The sequence below is a fragment of the Canis lupus genome, chromosome 3, assembly GCF_003254725.2.
Source record: "Canis lupus dingo isolate Sandy chromosome 3, ASM325472v2, whole genome shotgun sequence".
Lineage (NCBI taxonomy): Eukaryota > Metazoa > Chordata > Mammalia > Carnivora > Canidae > Canis > Canis lupus.
In genome coordinates, this window is record NC_064245.1 from 49,840,056 (window position 1) to 49,862,504 (window position 22,449).

The 22,449-nt window shown below is 41.0% G+C and overlaps 1 protein-coding gene across 7 annotated transcripts in view; it reads left to right on the top strand.

The window, feature by feature from the left end:
- The window catches only part of AGBL1 (AGBL carboxypeptidase 1), a 554,941-nt gene that overhangs the window by 17,094 nt on the left and 515,398 nt on the right, over nucleotides 1–22,449 (top strand). For all 7 annotated transcript variants that reach the window (XM_035714840.2, XM_025437815.3, XM_035714839.2 and 4 more), the window contains exons 5-11: nucleotides 159–275; nucleotides 1,340–1,920; nucleotides 3,414–3,497; nucleotides 3,730–3,816; nucleotides 6,691–6,839; nucleotides 8,315–8,402; nucleotides 16,421–16,565. In XM_035714840.2, coding sequence (XP_035570733.1) covers nucleotides 159–275; nucleotides 1,340–1,920; nucleotides 3,414–3,497; nucleotides 3,730–3,816; nucleotides 6,691–6,839; nucleotides 8,315–8,402; nucleotides 16,421–16,565 — 1,251 coding nt within the window. The remainder of the gene's footprint in view (nucleotides 1–158; nucleotides 276–1,339; nucleotides 1,921–3,413; nucleotides 3,498–3,729; nucleotides 3,817–6,690; nucleotides 6,840–8,314; nucleotides 8,403–16,420; nucleotides 16,566–22,449) is intronic.

Here is a 22,449-nt window from a genome sequence, read left to right on the forward strand (position 1 = left end):
ACCTCTTAAATTCTCCTTTGCAAAGGCTAGCAGTATAATTTGGAGTCAAGGAAACCATGTCCCATGATTCTGAAAAATCACATATGTAGCTTATCTCGATGCTTCTCAGGGTAATTGTCTTGACTGTAATATATATATATTTGGATATCCCATTGTAGGATGATGACTTGGAAACAGACGTGAACAAGCTGACGTCCAAACCTGGTCTTGACCGACCCGAAGAGGAACTGATGCAGTATGAGGCAATGTGTGTTGAGCTCTCCTGCAACTTTGAGGTATGGCATATGCCGTGGTTCTGCTCCATGGTGATGCATGATGGGTTCTTTGCAGAACCGGAGAGGCCAAGGAGGAGGTCCAGATGGAGAGCATTGCTCATCATTAGCAATCTGCTTCTGGGGTCTTTCTGAGAGAGAGAAGCAGAAGGCTAAGCAAAATGTGAAAAAGGTGGCTGGACTGGATGCTGGCAAGGCTTCTATAGTTGGACACCTGGCCCCTAGATGGAAGCAGGATAATGGTACACATCACCACCTATTGACAAAGTGTCTTGCCCTCACATCCTGAAAAAGCAATGAAAATTCTTGTTCCCCTGTTTCACTATTCAGCGAAAATCAAATTCTTGTTCCCATGAACAGTGGGAAAGTTGTACTAAGTGGCTTTCTGAGAGTGGCTAGTCCAATTTCTGGGATTTTGTTAGTAGAAACAAATGAGAACCTTACACCTGGTGATATAGTGGCTAGTTGCTGCTCCTACTACTATTGCTGTTGTCAGGATTTTAGACCTGACTTTGGATATCTATTATTTTCTTAGGATTCTTAATATATCATGAATTTGCCCACATTTAAGGGTACCAGCTAAATCCCATGTAGAAGGGAGGCAATATATTCTATTTTACTTCAAAAGGCCGAAGGGGACCAGAAGGTAAAAATTTCAGGGAAGGAAATTTCAGTTCAGTGTAAGGAAGCCTTTAAAAAACAAATCAAAAACAAAAACATTCAGAATGATCTTCAAATGAAAGACATTGCCTTGGGGTGTAATGAATACCCTGTAAACGAGTTTGTTCAAGCAGGCTGTAACTTTTTGGGGTGTTCCAGAGGGCATTTGTGTGCTATATAAAATAGTACTAGACCCACCCGATGCACCTTCCAAATGTGAGTTTCTATGATTCTACCATTTATTTGATTCTTGAAACTTTGCCTTTCCTTGTCTGACCTTAGAAAAAGCTTCCTAATTCACAGGATTTATGCATAACTTTGTGCCCAGAAAGTGAGGTCAGGGGTCAAGTTGTATTTTCTACCAGGGAGGCAACACTGACATATTCTTTTCCATTTTAAACCTGAAGGAACTTGAGTCTAAACCTGGAGATGATTTGCACTTTGAAGAGACTCAGGATGCCAAGCACTCCCACATTCCGACTGTGACCTCTCCAAAGCAGCATTGTTTGAATAAGGACCAAAGTTCCTGGAGGCAGGAAAGCCAAGACACGGTCCAGACTTCCCTTCTGAGCATGGTGAAGATGGGGAGGTCCACCATGCATCCAGCCTCCAAAAAAGGCCCTGGGATGAACGCATACCAAAACATGCAATCAAGTGGTCTTGGGATAGATTCTTCTGGCAAAGAAATTCCTGACATTCAAGTTTCCCTCAAACAGGATGCTTGGGATATAGACATGATTTCCTGCCCATCGATAAGTGCCTCCTTTTCCAATTCTGCTAGGCCTACAGAAACTGCTGAAGTAGTAGATAAACTTCTGCAGACATATCCCAAGCACCTCCCCTTCCATGACCCCCATCTTTATATGGCCAAATCCAGAAGAACCAGATCTGTGGCTAACTTCAAGATGATGGCATTTCCAGACTTCTGGGGTCACTGTCCACCTCCCTCTGCCCAGTCAATGCTGGAACGCAAACGTGGAGTCCAAAGGTGATTTGGAAGCCGTATTTTTTCTCTTCTTCAATATTTTTATAGGTGAATTGGTTTGTACAGAGAGTTCTGCTATCTCAGGAAAGTGAGAATCCATCAGGAACATGTTAAAATCCTTTGGGAAACTTTTGCCAAATGCAGAAGCTTGCCTCCCTACACCTGACATGTCAGAACCAAATGTGGGATAGTGGTAGGCGTGTGTTGCCAGAAGAACCCCTTTATGGTTCTAATGCAACCCTGTATCCCATAACACATTACAGATCATAACAGGGAAAGATAACCTGGTTTCTCCAAATATTGGAATCATTTCTCAAAGGAAGGTTCTCAGCAAAAATAAGTGTGGATTATTTGGGATTGCTCTTTTTGTTTTTCAATTCATAGTGAATTGGCATCTGGTCTCTTGCTAATGAATGGAGGTAGTGGACCCCTATCTCACAGTCCCAACATTATAAAATCTGACTTGGTTGCTTTACCACTGAAGATTGTAAGGAAAATATACATTCTCCAGGATAGAAACTTTGGGTGATGGGTTATTCCCAGAATGATGGAAAGAAAGCTTTGCCTTGGGATCAACATAGTGAGATTCAAATAAAAATTGCTAAAGCCAAGGAAGAATGAATTCCCCTGGAAAACAAACAAACAAAGCATTGAGTATGCATGCACTAATTCAGTGGAGCAAAGTGTGCATACCAGAAAGTTTCATTAACTTATTTTCCATTTAATCAGTAAATTGAGAGTGGATCCCAAGAGCTGCTCCCCTTGGGCTTCTGCTGACATCTCTGACCTTACAAGTTCCTGAGAGACATGGCCCAGCGGCTGGCCCAGCCACACCTCCCCACATTAACAGAACATTTTCCCCTTGAGTCCAGGCCTCATATCTACCTCCCTTCCCTTCTCCCACTCCACCCAAAACACATGGGTTGGAAATTCAAGGAGGGACTCTGAAAGATCCCTTGGGGCTTCCTTCTAACCTTTTACTTATATCTCCTGAATATGGGTGCTTCTCAGACAAAGGATTGACTTTAGTTTTCTGGAGATGACACAACCCAAGGCATATAAATGACCCAGGAGTTCAGAGGCTTCCTGAATCCTCCGAGGCCTTGAGGATGATAACAGTTAGCAGTCCTAAAGTCTCCCTCAAAACTGTCTCAGTGCAAAGGATCCCTTACTCTCACTTCCAGAAACCTTTGGAGTCCATTAGTCCAAATGCTCTTGAAACAAATTCTCCTTCAAGTCAGAATTCCTCCAAGTAAAACCTGGCCTCACTCTTCCTACATTCCTACTGCTCAGTGTAGTTTCATTTTTTGATAAAGGAAAAAAAAAAGGAGGGAGAGCCAGTACCTTTTCCACTTTTTATTCCCCAGGTTGGGGCATTTTTTATTTTTTCTCTCATCATTCTCTGATGACTCCAAAGCCCTTCCCAGATCACCATAGGATGAATGGGGTAAGGAGTTAGGGTCAACTGTTAACATGTTTCCAATTTTCCTTTCCAGGATCAAGATATTTGAGGATGTCCAAAGGCTTATCCAGCCATGTGATGTTATAAATAAAGTTGTCTTCAGTTTAGATGAGCCTTGGTAGGTGGTCTTGAGCATCAGTGGAATGTGGAAGATGGGGGTGGATATGGAATATCCTCTTAATGACATGAGAATAAGAATGTTTTATGTTAGTAATCCATCCCTTCTCTCAAAAACATGATGAGAATTCATGTTGAAGATCTGTAAGAAAAAGCTTATCTCAAAGAAATGTCAGGCTATGCCCAAGAATAGCAGTAATGCATGTGTTCACATGTTTCCCATTTCATTACAGGTCTTTGCAAGACACTGCTTCCGACTGTTTGCGGTTTTCCTCCGAGTTTGAGTCAGGAAATCTTCGCAAAGCCATCCAAGTGCGTGAGTAAGTAAGGAAGGCACAAAGGTAGCTCCTGGCAGCTTAGGAGAGCTCAGCTCCTCCTGCTGTGCCCCTCTCCTCTCTATTCTCTGTACAGCAGTCTCACATTGGTCGTTTGAAATCAGGCATGGTGGGAGTGTTTATACCCTGAGAACTGGCAAACACTACAAATGAAGGTTTTCTTCTCCGAGTCCGTTGTTAAACATTTACCAGCACACCACTAGGGGACCACTAGCTGATGTCACAGCAAGGTGGCAGCTAGAGGTTAATGTTGTGGGTGCACCTATATTCCAAATAATGGCTCCATACTTGGGTGGGGGAGTCCTTTGACTGGGACGTTTGTACTTATGTTGACGTCAGGGCTGGTTCTGTTGATGCAGCAGGGTATATGAGGTCCCCTAGTCCTGTACCTTTTCATGTCTGTTGCTCCCATAGCTGTGTATGGAGTCAGCAAGAACACTGGGCTCCCCCTGGAGAGATGTGTTATTCTTCATTCAAGGGCATGTACAGTGCCATGCCTCTCTGCCAGAATCTCTCAATGACCTCTTGTTAATAGAAAAGTATTTCACAGGAAAGGAAAGTCTTAGGCTGTACAAACTAAAAAAGGAGAGGAAAAACAAAAATTTCTAGTGCAGAAGAGACTGTTATAAGTCCTTCCTTTTACCAGTGTGGACTATATTTCTCATATGCCAAAAATCAGGATTTGTAATCCATCTTATACATGTGAACTCCTGAAGACAGTGATCCAGAACAATTAATGGTGTGGTAGCCACAGACTCTGGAAGCAGAATGCCAGGGCAACCTCACCCCATTCCCACCAAAAGAGTATGAGAAATCACCTGACTATACTCCAGACCTTTTTTCCTTACCCAGAAAATGGAGACAGTGATAGCACCTATATCATAGTTTTTTTGTTTGTTTGTTTTTTGTTTTTTAGGAGAGTTAGCTGAAAGCATATCATGCTCTTAGAATAGTACCTGACACATGGTAAGCACTCAGTCAACATTAACTTGTCTTCAGGAATGCATATTCTCCATAACTAGAGCACAGAACTTCATAGGTCAGCCTGTTTTATATCTATCTGAGGAGTCATTTTTGAATTTTTCTTTTCTTGGGTGGGGGGTGTACACGAGCCTTGATCCTTTTTCATTTTTAAAAAAATTTATTTCAGTGTGCCAACATATAGTACATAATTCATTTCAGATGTAGTGTTCAATAATTTATCAGTTGCATATGATACCCAGTGCTTATCACATCATGTGCCCTCCTTCATGCCCATCACCCAGTTACCCCATCCTCTCACCTCCTTCCCCTCCATCACTTTGTTTCTTATAGTTAAGAGTCTCTCATAGATTTTCTCCCTTTCTGATGATGTCATTTATTTGCTTTGTACATGAAATATTTCAAGGAAGCCTGACATATAAAACAAATACAAGTTGAACCACATGGGCTGAAGATGGGAAAGGCAGTTACATTAAGATTCCTTCTCAGCCACCTTCTTTTTCTGTTGCCAGATCAGCTTCTACTTCTTGCCATGGTGACTGCTCTTATTACTCTTTCTTTCCTCTATATCATGTTTAAGGGATCCGGGAGAGAAAACCTAATCAGGAGTCTCCTTGGAGGACAGTGGTTTGCCCAAGATGTGCCTGCACCACTGGTCTTGCTCTGGTTTCTCTCTCCACATATCTACCTTTGGCCAGAGTGTAGAATCCTAAACCCATTAGTTAAAGTCAGGGTAACAGAGTCAGATGACAGAAAACAAACCTTATTTTAAGTAAGGAGTTTTTATAGCCAGTTTTTGGAGAGGATGGTGGGCATAGCAGACAGTGTGATGGCCATAGTCTTTCTGGATTTGTCCTTATGAGCATCATTCAGTGGATTATGCTTCATTTATTGTATGTTGGGCTCAATGTTTCAAATGAGATTCTTAGAGTAACGGTGTGAGCAGTGGGCCTCCATCAGGTAGCTCTACTCTGCTCTGACATGCCTTCTGCGAAGCTCCACTCTTCCACAAATCTCACTGGAAGGGGTCCAGAGTGGCAGAGTGTGAACAGATCAGGGCAAAAACATGACCCTTTTAGAGGAGCAACTCAAAGACATGCCAAGGAGATGGAGCAATAATATTTTTGAAAACTTAATATACTGATAATAATGTTGAAGTCCAAACTGCATTGTTAATTTTGTTGCTACAGCTCAAAAAAACTGATTAGCTTTGCAGATAGTAACTGAGAGCAGTCCCACCAAGAGTCTCCTGGGGCACTGGAAATGTCCTGTACCTTGATCTGGATCAAACAGGAGTATCCAGATGAATTTATTTAAATTCACTGAGCTGTCCACTTAAAATGCATGAAAATTAAATCAATTAAAAAGTTACAAAATGAAGACACAACTCTAGCATTGCCAGCCTAGTTCATATTTGTTGTTTTGCTGGGGGTTTACATATACTATACCACTTAATTTTTACAAGTAGCACTGCAAGTTTAGACTCTATTTCCATTTTCCATATGAGGAGACTGATCCTCAAAAGTAATGTGCACATTAAATAGTAATGGCCTACCCAACCAGATGTGATTGAATTTTCTCTGGAATATAGCACACTTATATTTTTCTCTCTAGAGAGAGAATTCATCACAGTTTAATAAAAACATAATTGTGTTTGTGTAATTGATTCTCCTAACACCAAGAACCTGCTTCCATCTTCCCAAATTTCTATAGCTTGTGTGTCCAATGTTGTGAGATGAGCACAATCACTGTAATTTACCAGCCAACTGACATGCTAGGTCTTAGATCTGTCATCTGGAACCTGAGAGGTATAGATTCTCAGTGTTGGAACCTGCCTGAAAGACTTGTGGCCCTCCAATTTTGCTTCTGACATTGCAGGAGGGAATATGACTTGCTGGTCAACACTGATGTGAATAGCAGCCAGCACCAGCAGTGGTTCTACTTCAAGGTGAGCGGCATGAGAGCTGCCGTCCCTTACCGCTTCAACATCATCAACTGTGAGAAGCCCAACAGCCAGTTTAATTACGGTATGAGCTCTTGGGCTAACACCCAAGATCTTCTAGATCTTTTAGAAGTTCTAGAAGTTAGATCTTCTGGCTAACACCAGGAATGGTGCTCCTCTGTGATTGCTTGGCTTATTACCCAAAGTCCTGTTTGAGTGTGAAGTTGGACTGAATGCTTTGGTTGCCATGTGTGGCAAGATGGTGGCCAACCTGTGGCAAACTGCCACCACTGAAGGCAAGCTGGAAGTCCTCCCTCTGTCTGCAGAATGTTAATATCATGCATGCCATAGCATTACTTCCTGCTTCCTGATTACCCTGCCCCACCTTGAACTTTTTGAGGTCCATGAGAACCTCTCATTCAGTCTTTCTCTTCATCTCCTAAATCCCACAGTAGCAAAGATATTGATCTATTTGTCCCAGAAAGGAAAAAAAACACAAACCAATTGGACGACATTGATTTACACTCTAAGAAAATATGGGGAAAGTTAAAATTCTCCTGAATCCCTGTGGCCATTTTGGAAGAGAATTTTGAAGGACAAATGGACTGGCAGCTACATTTATTTTGAATATTTCCAAGGATGGAAAATTGTGCATGTTATTGCTGAATTGTATACTAATTTATTGAGTGGCTTTGAGTAAGGAATGAATATTCCCATATCTCTAGGTCTGAGCACAGGGTACTGACTCTATTTTACACTGACTAAATAGACACTTACTAATGTAGAAAGAGAAAATATGAACCCTGACTCTTGCATTTGTTCCGTGTGGCTGTTGTAACAAATTGTCACAAAGTTGGTGGCTTAAAACAAGATAGATATACTCTCTTAAAATTCTAGAGTCTACAAGTCCAAAATCAGTTTCACTGGGCTACAGCCAAAGTGCTGGAAGGGCTATGCTCCCTCTGGAACATCTAGGGGATTTTCTCTTTGGTTTTTGTTTTCCAGCATTGAGAGCTTTGGTCCTTGAATCTCTTCGTTCATAGTCCCTTCCTCTGTCTTCAAAGCTGGCAGTGTAGCATCTCCCAATCTCCCTCTGCTTCAGTCACATTGCTTTTCCCTCTGCCTCCCTCTTATAAGAAGGTATGTGATTGCATTTAGGGCCCACCAGGATAATCTCTCCATCTCAAAATCCTTAATTTAATCATATCTATGAAATCCTTTTGCCATCTAAGGCACCATTCACAGGTTCCAGAGATTAGGACCTGGATACTTGGAGGGCTATGATTCAGCTCATGAAAGCTCTCTTTCCCTTTTCTCTTTCCCCAGAAATTAATACTTTTTTTTTTAAAGGTGTGGAGTATAGGGGCACAGAGAGAGGGAAAAAGAATCTCGGGCAGACCCCCACTGAGTGTGAAGCTCAGTGCAGGGCCCAATCTCATCTCACGACCCTGAGATCATGACTGGAGCCAAAATCAAGAGTCCTGATGCTTTACGGACTGAGCCACCCAGATGTCCCCCCCCCCCCCCCCCAGTGATTAATCCTGCCTTTGTTCTGTGCAGGGATGCAGCCAACTCTGTATTCTGTGAAGGAGGCTCTTCTTGGCAGACCCACCTGGATACGGATGGGCTATGAAATCTGTTATTACAAGTAAGTTAGAGTGTTGCTAGCTTCCTTTTCTCTGATCTTTCATTCTTTCTCAATTTCCTACTCTTCTATGTTGGTCTTAAAAACCTCAGCCATCTGTCCCTGTCCCAGTGACAAATGCTCTGTCCTTCAGAAGTGCAAGCATGTTAAATGGCACCTACAGTAGAACCCAAGAAATTTTTCAATTTTTGGAGAAGTGACCTATCCTCACGTAAACACATCAAAACCCTTAGACCTTGTTGTTGGATATTAGAGCTTGTACAGATGCAACCTGTGATTAATTCATCAAGCCTCCATTTTTACCTCTTTCTATGTATCTCAGGAAACAAAAAATCTGAGATGTTCTGGTCTATTCTTACTCATCCTGTGCTTCAGTTTTCCAAAGTAGATGGGAGTGGATATGTGACAGGTACACTTAAGCAACTGTTCCTCCACAGCAAAATGAGGTTTTGGAAAAAAATAAAATAGGGAGCCTTTCTAGAATTCATGTTCAATCCTTGATCAGTAGCCAGTTTCATCAATTTATTCTGTGAAGTTGTAATGAAATTTAAATTATCCATATCTTTTGATAAAAGAAATGGATTCTCAATCCATGAATTGTTCATTTGTATATTTTCTTTTGATGTAAAATAAAATACAAATTCATAAGAAAGAAAAAGGATTGGAATTGTTAGGACAAGCAGGAAATATATAATTAATTATTAGCTCATTGCTAGTTTTCTATCAAAACTGATAGGCTAGCACTTGTTTTATTGAATAAAGCAAGTTGTATCACCTTCTGATATTACAAGAGGGCCCTAAAAAAAGTATTATCAGACATTCTAGAGTTTACAATTGTTATTATGATTAAAAAGAGAGAGAATATATACTCTAATGCCTTTTGGCTTTTGAGACTGAGTACAGGAGCACTGATAGAGCAACACAATTCCTGACCTTTCCTATCTATCAGACACAAAGGCAAAAACCACCATAGAGATAAGTATGGTCTAAAAACAGATTTGGGCTGACTTACAGTTTGTAATAAAAGAGATGGCAGTCTTCAGTCCTTGATGTATTAGGATATGGACCTGAGTGGTATTTTCATTATATTCTTTAGAACAATAGCAAAGTATAATTTTGTTGGTTTCCCATTTGCTTTTATGGCAATTACTCTCTGGCCTCCATATCTAGAAACTCTCAGAATCTTTTCACGTTCTAAAGAGATTTAGACTAAAAATCATCTCAAAGTGGTAGAAGCCAACAACTGCATGGAAAAACAGTGAAAGCCTAAATTTGAACCTTGGTATGTCCTGTGAACATAGTCACCCTAAATAAACGTGAAAGACCTGGCTTGCTGCCTGCTTGGATCTGGAGTTTAGTAAGAAATTGGACAAACACACCACTCAGTATTTTCTCCCAGGGGAGTACAACTCTCCCTGGAGGCTGTTCATCTGGGAGGTAGGGAGTAAGGATCAGCCTTGAGGAGATGAAACATCTGCCAAAAAGGGAGGGAAGAAAGAAGCCCCTCATCCATAAACAGAGCCTTGGCCTGAGGAAAGCCAAAGTTAATGTTAATAGCTGTTAGACTCATTAACAAGACAATTGTTTTGTGATTAAAGAGCAACAGAGGGGTAACATGAAAATCATGAATGTGTAATGTAATTCATTTTTCATATTGCAGTCATGAATGCAACAGAGATGAATGGATAAGATTGCTACATTGTAACATAGTTTGTTTTACAATTACTCACCACATTGTGTTAACATATTTCCAATAATGTGATTTAACAACAGGATAGATGTGTGTATCTCTATTAAACTATAGCTCAGGACACTTCTCCCTACTATAGAATGCCTTAGATTATATAGCATATTTTTCCCATTTACCCATCACAGTCTTTGAGTTGATCTATTCTAGAAGATGTGTTTGCTTCATCCCTGCCTTTATTCTCTCCAGCGTATTAATTTGAGAGAACTTTATCTCCCCATTTCTCTGTCTCCAGCATGTCATCAGCAACTCAGAAGTTGTATTTCTATTGTGCTATTAACTTCCCAGATTTAGTGCCATGTTCTAAAGGGGGTGCCAAGGTGCTCATTGTGCCTGAGTACATATACATACACAGAAGGGCAGATGAGGAAAAACACCCAGAGAAATGGGATATCCATTTCCTTCAATGAGACAACAGTAGTGATTGGTTATGGATATGGGTTGACAGCCTTGTGAGTCTGATCGTCATCAGTTAGAAAGTGGTCTCCTTCCTGTTTTAATAAAATATACTCATGCATGTAATTCTAATATAGATTTGTTCATAAATTGTTTTATCATTACATAAGCATTATTATACTAATATATTATATACGTTGGATGACATGCAAAAAGTTAAAGTTATACATGCTGAAAAAAGATGGAACAAATAATGATTGTAAATACCTACCCAGTGGTTATGTCTTTATTCTATTGATAACTCAGGACATTCTGTACCCTTAGGGTCTCCCATGAAAAATACAGTTGTTGATAGCCTTTTGTGTAATTTTGAAAGATTTTGGTTAGTCTATCAGATCTAATTAGCTTGTTTTTATACAATAAGAGTCTTTGAGAAAGAGCTAGTGTGAAAAGTAGAAGATAGGCCACGTCCCTTCTTCCATTTTTGGGGGTCCTTGGTGCTTGAAATTTGATGTTATCATCAATCTATGGCTTCAAAGCAGAATTAAAAACAACAACAGCCAATAGTCTATATTGTGAAGTTTAGTTTAATTTAGGAAATATAATCCATAAATCCACTAAAGTAGGCTTCTGCAAACTTAACTACCTTGCCAGAAGTTAAAAGCAAAAGAATGAGGGAGGTGTGGATCTCTTCCCATACAGCAATCGATATTCAACTTCCTGACACATGAAAACCAGAGATCTAAAATGTAACGTGTTGTTCATATTCCAGCTCTGGAAAATAGCAGAGAAGAATGCTTAAGATTGCTCTACTGCACTTTCCTTTATAATTATGCATCACATCAGGTTGACTTGGATGGCATGACACAGTGGTGTCAATCCTCCTATTAAACCTTAAGACCACTGAATTTCTTTCTTAGTACTTAGATCATAATATGCTCAAGGAAAAATTCTAGTATTTTCACCCTTGAACAGTTGTCCCAGTTGTCCATCTTGCCCCTCCCCCAGAACCCCCTCTCTTCCTCCATCCCATCCCCCTTTCCCACCCACCTGTGGACCAGTAAGCCAGAAGGTAAAAGAGATCTTTGGAAGGGAAGCACATAAACGAGTAGACTCATTTTTCCATGCCTCTCATAAGAGTAAGCAAGGACAGTTTCTGTTTCTGCTTTATTTACTTCCCCGCGGCCTGCGTCTCCCTCTAACGTACACAGCCTCACACCTTTTCAAATCCTTTCCCAGCTCTGGTCTAAAGTAATTTTGCTGCTGAAGGGCAGAGGGAGGGAAGCTGCACGCTCAGAGTGGCCATGTAATACACAACGGCTGATCTCTTCTGACATTTATCTCCGCTCGTGAGAGGAGATGGAACAGCTCACTCATGAAGATGAATGTCATACACGAGCTCTGCCATCATGCATCCTTCCGAGGGATCTCAGGAGGGAGATTTGGCGTTGTATAGAATATTAGTAACGCTGCAGACACAGGGAAGCCCGGTGGCATGGCTGCTCTGCCTTATTAGACCCTGTTAAGTGAAATGATGCACCCTTGTTAAATGGAGCCGGGTCATTATAATATTATCTACTTCACTCTCTATCTTGGCATTTGCTTATTTCATGCACCCACAGAAAAAAAAAATTTCCTAGCATATTTTTAAGTGCAAATGGAAATAGATTGAGTTCATAACTATGCATTTGTGTACTTTGCTACTTGCTTCATTGAAGGCTTTATGATTATAAAAGTACAGATCATTCCTAAGACAAATGATTCAGGGAATGGAAAAGTGAAGGGGAGGGAGCCTTTTAACGGGAAGCGCTGCCTCTATCCAACCCTGGGTCATCTTTGACCCAACATGACCTGTCCAGGATCCAGCAAATCTGAGAATGCACTTGATCTTCACCAGGCTCGTTAACCATTTAGAAGAGCAGATCAAGAAGAGAAAGTTCTTAGAATCAAATATCTACCACTCACCAATGGTGTGGCCTTGGGCAGATTATTCCAATCTCGACCTCTGATTTCCTCATCTGTAAAATGAAGACAATAATGGAATAATGAAATAAGGAAAAGCAGGTATAAAATGGAGTGCAGTGTCTAGTACATAGGAGATGTTCAGTGAATGTCAGCAATTATCCATAACCAGTAGAAACTTCTTAGTGGCATAAATGATGTAAAGAATCAGTGAAATGTTTCATTTTCACGAGCTGTCATCTATTTCATGTTATATTCCTTCTGTTACTTTAAACTTTAAATTTATAAGCAGCCCTGATTTATGGAGACCAAAACTTTGCATTTGTACTTGCTGCATTGGGCCAAAAGACTTCTCATCTTCTTATGGATTTCCAAGAGACAGGTGATACAGTAAAAGAAATCTTGGTTTTGGAGTAAGCCCATTGGTGAGGTTGAGTCCTGCTTGCTATGCTTTCTTTGTAGAATTGCTCAAGATGCTTCATGTCTATGATCCTCAATTTCCCCATCTGTGGAGTGTGTACAGTAATACCTAACCTTAAAAAGATATCAGTAGGATTAGAGGTGGAATACTTTAAATGTTCTAATTACTATTCCTGGAGTCTTATAGGTCCATTTATTCTACGACTTTAACTGAACAGCTGCTAAGTCCAGCTACTGTACCAAGCATGAAGACACATAGAAAAATAAGCATAATCCTTGTCATAAAAGGGTTAGCAGTGAGGTAGAGACAGAGTGTAGTAACAACTATGCCAAAGAACAAATATCAGAGAAGGCTTCCTGGAAAAGGAAACTTTTGGGTTGAGGCTTGAAGGAAGAAGGAACTGTCTGAATGGAGGAAAAGGAAAAAGTTTTCAGTACAAAGGAGGAACATGAGAACCACTTAAAATATAAAGAGATGAATGTTACTGCCTTGCAAACATCCCTCAGAATTCTCACATCATAATTAGGGAAACAAAATAACTTGTTATTATAATATAACTTTTTTGTGGACAAATTGAATTGTTGCAAGTCAAGGGTTTTACTTTAAGGATTTATTGAACTTTCCATTTTGAAGAAGGTGATCTTGGCAAAGTGTCCCTGAAGAGGAAGGTTTTGGCTATTGGTAGAGTCATCTGGATTTTCCTGCACGGCCCTCAGGAGACTCCATTGGGGAAGCTTAATGTTCGCTTTAGGCTTAGCTGGAGTTTTGGCCTCAGACTAGGATTGTAATGAAATCTTCTTTAGCAGAAACTCATCATAAACGAGGTGATATTCATTTTTTTTTCTCAAATCCCAGCAGTCCACAACCATCCTGGGGAGGGCTAGCTAATCAGTGAGCAGCTTTTAGTCTTTCCCACAAGATTCTTGCCTACCAAGCTATAGTGTGTGTGTGTATGTGTGTGTGTGTGTGTGTGTGTGTGTGTATTGGGGTTGTGAGAAGGTGGATTTCATACAGCCAAAACTGCCATTCAAATTCTTAACATTTCCCTTAAATCACTAGAACGTGGATCCATAGAAGTCCAAAAGCTAAGAATCCTCTTATTTTACTTCTCTTTCCATTTCACTGTAGCTGATTCTTCCCTGGAGTCCAGGTTTGATCTGAATGGTAGAAAGAGCATCAGGATGGGGATTTCACATTCTTGCTTTCTCTTCATTTCTCACTCATTCTGATGGTTGGTGGGGTAAGGCTGAATTTGCTGATGGGAAATGTCCCCATAATGTTACTTTGGTGTACTTAATGGTATAGTGGGAAGTGTCAAAGGAGAGCACCCCCACAGGCCCCCAGGGAAATCTTTTATACCTGAGGAAAGATGAGGACTCTGTGTCCACTCTGTGGGTGAAGAACTTGGTGATGCAGAGGTACTAGGTATATGTTTCCACCTGCCTTTACCTTCATGACTATGCATATATAGGATGTGCACATGTGTGTGCTCCCACGTGTATGTTTACAGGTGAAGTGCTCTTGCACACTTTGATTGGTTCTCAACGTCTTGACCATTTTGACTGGCTCATTTTATTTCACTTGGGTCATCATTGTAGAGTAGTATAATTGCCCAGTACCTGTTGAGGTAGGTGTAAACTGGATGAGCATTCGTAATGGAGCCTTTTATGAGTGAAATCAGAAATAGAATAAAAGGTAGAGCAGATGTGGCTTGCATGCTTTCTGAGCTGCCATCTGTTTCTTTACATACTTTCTAATAACCAGAGCCTTAGCTCTAAAGAAAGTACGGAACTTTGGGGAAATATGGAGAAAGTAGACCCAATTAGGTATCAAAAGCCAGATGGCACTATGGGTGAAGATGCTTTTTTGAAGTTTCTAGCACTGGAGTCACAAAGGAAATGGGTCCTATTAATGTGATCTAAAAAGTGACAGGGAGAATCACTTGGGGCTTACATTGTTAGGGGATATCCCTCTCTCCCTAGAATGACCAGGGCCCCAGGGTGCTGTGTTGGCAGTAGCTGAGGCAGGGGAAATGTGTCAGACCATAGTTTGTAGGACTGCCATTCTTAGCTTTATTAATATTGAAAAACCACAAAACCACAAGAAACAAGACAGTATTTTTCTGTTTCTTCCTTTATTGCTTGCCTGATTTTTTGTTTGTTTGTTTGTTTGGTTGGTTGGTTGGTTTTTGCTTTGGTGGGGGGGTGGCATGTACCTGGTAGCAAAAGGCAGAAAAGAATAATCTGTATTTTTTTACATTTTGTAAGAACAGAGATTCATTACCTGCTATTTCTTCCCTCTCCCCCACCCTTTTCCCCCAATAAAACCCCAAAACACCACAAACAAGTAAGCTAGCATTGTAAATGTTCAAAGGTGGAATTACATCTTTTGGTGTCCGCGTGTATTTTGCATCATAATGCAGTCTTGATGATAACATTTCTCAGGAAAGCCTGCACAGCTGCCACGGCATTGACAGGCAAGGCACGGGCATAACTGGCAGCGTGTGGGGAAAATATTGCTCGGAATGTACTTCTGGGTGCAATTTACTTTGATACTGTTCTCTGAAGTATCAAAATTGGTTCTTCATCTTTGACAAAGGAAAATGTGCACTCTGAAGCTATAAGAAGCTGAACCACATTTGGGGTGACAAATGTATTCCTTTGAGAAGCAAGTATTATATAGTGGAAAGAACAAAGGCTTTGCAGAATGACAGGTCTGGGTTCGAGTCCCATACTGGCCATGTTTTTTAGCCTTATGACCTTTGACAAATTAATTTTTCTGAGATTTTGTTCCTTTACCCACACAATGGGTTGTTGCAATGATAACATAAGGTGACATGGGTTAAGTGTCAACTTGGAAATCAATATGCAGTAGTAGTGATTACTAACAAAGCCACTTGACAGGCAGGAGGGAAAGGAAGATTTTACAGTGTCTGGGGAGAAGCAGGGGCTGGAGGAAGCTACATTTGGTAATAAAGTATATGTCTGCAATTGCATCTTAGGTTACACAGAATTATTCACGTGTCTGACTGGTTTCTAGCTCAGTGACTCTGTAGGCTTCATACACAGACACAGCAAAGAGAGGCTCATGGTATGTACGCCACAGTTAGGAGACAGGTGGACCTGGGGCACCTGGGTGGCTCAGTCACTTGAACATCTGACTCTTGAGTTCAGTTCGTGATCTCAGGGTCATGGAATTGAGCTCTGCATCAGAGCCTAGCATGGAGCCTGTTTGAGATTCTCTCTCTCCCTCTCCCCCTTCCCCCTGCTTGCATGTGCTCTCTTTTTCTCTCACAAAAAAAAAAAAAAAAAAAAGGGAGACAGATGGACCTGCCTAAATGTTACTAGTTTGGCTCATGACCTGACAGTTTCCCTGTTTTCTAAATTTCACCCACATAGAGTTTCAGATGAAGGTCATTTTGCTGGTGTATATAACATGGCAGGTTTAGAGCATATGGGACCTCTCTCTCATTCTCCATTCTCCTTTCTCTTTTAGAAATCATTATCGCCAGAGTGCAGCCATTGCGGGGGGAGCATCCGAGAAGTGTTTTTACACCCTCACCTTTGTGGTCACCTTTCCGCACAGTGAGGATGCCTGCTACCTGGCCTACCACTATCCGTACACCTACACAGCCCTCATGGTAATGTCCTCTGGACAGTGTCATCACCCTGGCCAGGCTGAACGGGCTCTTCGGGGCTTCCCTGGAAACGGCCAGGAGACCCTGACATCCTGGTGGGGAACTGTGGCCTTCCTAAGGGAGCCAGGCTTTGCTATTACCAATGTGGTGGCTTTCTGTGGGTGTGAGCTGCTGCTGTGGACAGAGCAGGGTCATGACCAGGGGTGTTCTGAAGGCCCAAGTGGCATGCAGTGCTCTGCAATTGGCAGGTCAAGTGGAGGAGAAGGTGGAGCCATTTTGTAGAGGCTCTGTCTTTAAGTACCCCTCAAGCTTAAACATGAAGTCATGAGATTGGAGTGAGATTCTGTAGTTGAAATGGCGGTAAAAATCGAAGGTCAGCCAAGAGGCAGATTTGAAGTGCATTGCCCCATTGAGGGAGTGAATCAGAAGCCCATGAGCAGGCATCCACTTCAGCTTTTCTCAGCATTGTTTCTCATGGCCTCAGATGGAAGGTGCTAGAAGGATCCAGGGTGTGCTAGAGGAGTGGAATAAGTAAACACTGAACCACTGCAAACAAGGGCCTCTGTCTATTCTGGAGAAGGGTATGGAGTCAGCCAGTCCAAGCCTGAAGTTAGCATTCTGGTGTTCTCTCAGGCCCTGCAAATACCTCACTGGATGAATTTGAGCAAACTGATTACACCGTGCAGTTCTCTGTCATTTGGAAAAGTTGGCAAACTATCCCTTTCCTCCTAGCTATTTCATGACTATCCTGAGGATGAATGAGCTAGAAGTATCTTCTGTAAAGCACTGTCATCCTCTGTGTTAATGCAAAATGTTATTAGCATATTTATAATAATATGCGCTATATGCGTGAGTGTCTCTCTCACTTAGCCCGAAGGATGAGCATCTTCATTGTAAGTCTGTGATAAGGAGTGGGAAAAGGTAATAACCAAGAATGTCCCTTGCCTTCAAAAGGAATATTCAGGTATAAATGAAAGTTTTTCTCCATTGAGAAGGCATATCTGAAACCACTTGGCTAACTGCTTCAGGAAAGTGCATCTGCCCCACTCCCCATATGCTGTCTTGCCTAAAGAGAGGTGGTTTTTTTTTTTTTTTTTAAACTCTTTTCCAGATTGCAAAAGATACACAACTAGTATTATTTGTGTATCACAGTTAGAAATCTCAAAAAGTTAATCCAACAAATGTGCATCATGAGCTATGCCATAAAACATGCTTTTTGCCTCTAGGGACCTAGAGCAGGCAAGATTCATGATCCCCTTCAACAGCTGCCTTTATTGTCTTGTTCGAGAAGCACCACATGTGGAAAGTCAACCGGGGAAGGGAAACTCCTCTTTGTGTGTGTATTTTGCCTTTCCACTGGGGGAAGGATCCATGGGTCCAGGACTCTGTTCTTTTCACGTGTTGGAATATCTTAGACACTGATGTGATTCTCAGTGGTAGAGAGTATAAAACTTTAGAGCTCAGAGGGATTAGGGAAATTGATTCACCCTCATCATTTACAGATGCAAACACTGAGGACTAGAACCTTGCATCTAGCTAGTGGCCAAGCAGGGAACAGAGCACCAGCCTTTGAAGTACCACCCTTTCTATTCTTCTGTAGAAAAAAATTCAGAAGAAGTTCTGCCCTGGGATCAGATCAGTGTTCTTGCCTGCTGTGATATACAGTAGCTACTATAGCTGCAGTCTACTCTTATAGGTACTTGTAGCATCAAGTTACATGATTGTATAATGTCTGATTGGGTTGGGTTCAAGTCATCAACCCATGGTTTTTATCTGTAACACTGAGTGCCATGGATGTGGTTCAGCAGGATAGTGTTGTTCTCCAAACACAGTCCCATTCTTATCCTGGGATGCTTTGCCAGGTTCTTGTGAAGTACCTACAAGCAGTTTCAAAACCTGAAACTTAAAGAAAGAAGCCAGATGCAGTCAAGCCCTGGCTGAAAAAGTTTCAGACTTTGAAACAACTTGCAGGCACCCTGCAAGAATCAATCAGTGCATCCAGGGGTATGAACGGGATTGTGTTTGGCTCCCTCTCTGTGCTTATCTTATTTTTTTTCCATTCCCCTGTGCTCATCTGTTCCGTTTCTTAAATTCCAGCTATGAGTGAAATCTTACAGTATTTGTCTTTCTCTCACTGACTGATTTCACTTAGCGTCATATCATCTAGCTCCATTCACATTGTTGCAAATGGCAAGATTTCATTCTTTTTGATGGCCAAGTAATATTCCATTGTATATTCTTAACTCTAGGAAACAAACTGACAGTGGCTGGATGGGAGGTGGGTCTGGAGAAGGGTAACTAGGTGATGGGCATTAAGGAGGGTATGTGATGTAATGAGCACTAGGTGTTACATGCAACTGATGAATCACTAAATTTACCCCTGAAACTAATAATATACTATAGGTTAACTAAATTTAATTTAGATAAACAATTAAAGCAAAGAAAAGAATGAGGTTGTCTTTGGGGAACACTATCCAGCTGAACCATCCATATCTGTGGCACTCAGTATTACGGATAAACACCACAGGTGGATGGCTTCAGCCAACTATCAGAGATTATACAACCACAGAGCTTGGTGGATGGCTGCATGTGCCTCTAAAATAGTTGTCATAGCTACTGTCCATCACAGCTTATGCCTCTGGGATCCACTTACCTTTTGTGCTCTTGTCAGACCACAGGGTCTAAAATTTCCAATCAACAAAGAACTTGGGAGTCAGTAGAGTCAGTGTGTGGGGGGATAATTTTGCCTTGAGGAGGGACAAAAAAATATGAGAAAAGAGGTGTTTCCTCCCCTCTGTGTTCCCTGGTATCCACAAGAGGGAGGGAGAGATCTGGTGAATCAATGCTTACTGCCTCTTTACTTAGTTTGTCGAGTAGGAATCTCTTCCCACCAAGGAAGTTTGGAGAGTTAATGAAAAAGAGACAAAGGACAAGGAATATGTTTTTGTTTCTCCTAAATGAGCAGAACAGATATTAGTTACTTGAAAATGAAAGATGTATATAGTCCGTTTTGGATTTTACATTTCCAGTGATGCATAGTCTTTGTTCTTTCTATGTTTAAGACTATAATTGCCTCTATGACTTCTCTTAAAAATCTCTTCCATCCTGGATGCAATGAGTACATTCCATTGTACACACTACTTCTTTTTATTTTTGGACATGTCCTAAGGAGAAGCAGTTTTTCTTCCAACAGATCAGTGATAAAATAAATGTGAATGATACCCCAAGGGCAGAATTAACTGCAAGTTACTTGGAGGGTGATGCTGAGGGGTGGAAAATACTTTCTATGTGGAATTCACAATTTGTAAATCTCCTATAATATGGATTATGTTTAATAATCACAGACACTTTTATAGTGGAGGACATGTGGATTGGATGTTTTTCAACGTGAATACAATTTTGCAACTTAAAAATTTTATTATTCTCTTATAATCAGAGAATTAGCATTTAGTTCTTTCAAATTGATATCTTCCAGATGCTTGCCAGGAACTCTGTTGGATAATTGTCCAAATTATAGTATTAAAATAAAGCAAAAAGAAAGAAATATAATATTATAATTATGAAGCAAGCAAATGGAATTCTATTTTAACCATCCATATCAAGCTGTCAATAATTGCAATGATGGTTCAAGTGTTAGCAATACTTGTTTAAAGTCTTTGGATTATATTGTGGATTGTCCCTACATGGCCAGTAGTAAAGGTTGAAAAAGGGGCCCCAAGAAAGTTTCTAATGGACATTTTAGAGGGCAAGGAAGTAGGGTCTTGCTGGGAACTTATAATTGTATGAGTTGGCAAGAGATAAGAAAAGTGATCATAAGTAGGGTCCATATGTTAGTGGAACATAAAGCTCTGAAAGTTGGAGCAGGATTTCTCAGCAGACATACATACGTATGGTGGCAGGTGCACCCACCATTATCTTCAGAGATGAAATGGAGTATAGTATAGGGAAAGAAAAAAGGAATGGGAGAAGGAAAGAAAAGAGAAAATTAGAATGTCATTTGTGTAATCTTTTAGAAGGGCTCAGCATACATATGAAAATGTTCACTATATGGGTTGTTATGAAAGGTATATTACATGATACATGGAAAGTGTTAGCCAAGTGTATTCATGTAGTGATTGATACTAGATTGATCAGAGCATTTATTCTCTCTTTTTAAAAAAGATTTATTTACTTTTGAGAGAGAGAGAGAGAGAGAGAGAAAGAGAGGCAGAGACACAGGCAGAGAGAGAAGCAGGCTCCTCGCAGGGAGCCCGATGTGGGACTTGATCCCCAGACCCGGGGTCACGCCCTGAGCTGAAGACAGACACCCAACCGCTGAGCCACCTAGGCGTCCCTATTCTCTTTTTTATAATGATGTGCAATCATTTTCTCCATTGAGCTGATGGGAAAGTATTCATTCTGTAACTTGTAATAAAATTAAAATCATGTAAAAAATCTGAATAAAGGACTAAAAGAAATAAATACAAGGGCCACTGACGGTTGTCTTAGGGTGGTTGATGAAAATAATTTTTTTTTACTCTCTTTTCCAAGTTGTCAGTGATATAACTTCATTTATTTTTAATGTAAAAAGGATAGTAATATCATCTTTTCTTTCTAATCAGCAAATCTAAGAGCAGATACCTGGAGATGAATAATTTCTCACCCTTCTTAAAGTTAAGTCTGTTTAATATAGGGAGAGTGAGACTAGCAGACTGGGTTAGTTTGAGAGAGCCCATTAGAACATGCTGGCAGCATGCTCCATGGCTTTTATTTAGCTGATAGGTGCCATTTGTTCTTCTCTTGTGATGAGAAGGCTTCCAGTCTCCGATGAGTGTATTCAAGTGACAGCTGAGGAATAGAAATAAAATAGGCCATCTCCTTAGAGGTGAGCTTTCTTCTGAATTAAGGGGACAGAGAATATAGCAGTTTAGGATATAACAGTGATAAACAAATGATTTTAAGTGCAGGTGCTTCTCACTTTATCAATAGCCATTGGTGGAGTAACCTGCTAAGGTCAAGTGAAATCTTTTCTGGAAGTTTTAAGGTAGTAGTTGATAGAGGAGAAAGGGGGCAGCAGGCTCCTGTGGAGAAGTGCTCATGAGGCTGCAGCCTCCTTATCAGCCTGGCATCTTTCGTGGAGAGGTAGGATTTTCTTTTAAGAAGACAGTCTCCTTTCCCTTCTATTCCCTTTCACTATTATTTATATTCCCCAAATGAAAGAGACCATATAATGTTTGTCCTTCTCCGATTGACTTATTTCACTCAGCATAATACCCTCCAGTTCCATCCACATCGAAGCAAATGGTGGGTATTTGTCATTTCCAATGGCTGAGTAATATTCCATTGTATACATAGACCACAGCTTCTTTATCCATTCATCTTTTGATGGACACCGAGGCTCCTTTCCCAGTTTGGCTATTGTGGACATTGCTGCTAGAAACATCGGGGTGCAGGTGTCCCAGCATTTCACTGCATCTGTATTTTAGGGGTAAATCCCCAGCAGTGCAATTGCTGGGTCGTAGGGCAGGTCTATTTTTAACTCTTTGAGGAGCCTCCACACAGTTTTCCAGAGTGTCTGCACCAGAAAGGGAGACAGAACATGAAGACTCCTAACTCTGGGAAACGAACTAGGGGTGATGGAAGGGGAGGAGGGCGGGGGGTGGGGGTGAATGGGTGATGGGCACTGAGGGGGGCACTTGACGGGATGAGCACTGGGTGTTATTCTGTATGTTGGCAAATTGAACACCAATAAAAAATAAATTTATTATTAAAAATAAAATAAAATAAAATAGATTAATGCCAAAAGAAGAAGAAGAAGACGACGACGACAGTCTCCCTGGGGCTCCCATAATGCCTTGAACTCATTCCCATTTTTATGGTAAAAATCCTGCCCCTGTGGCTTCTACGG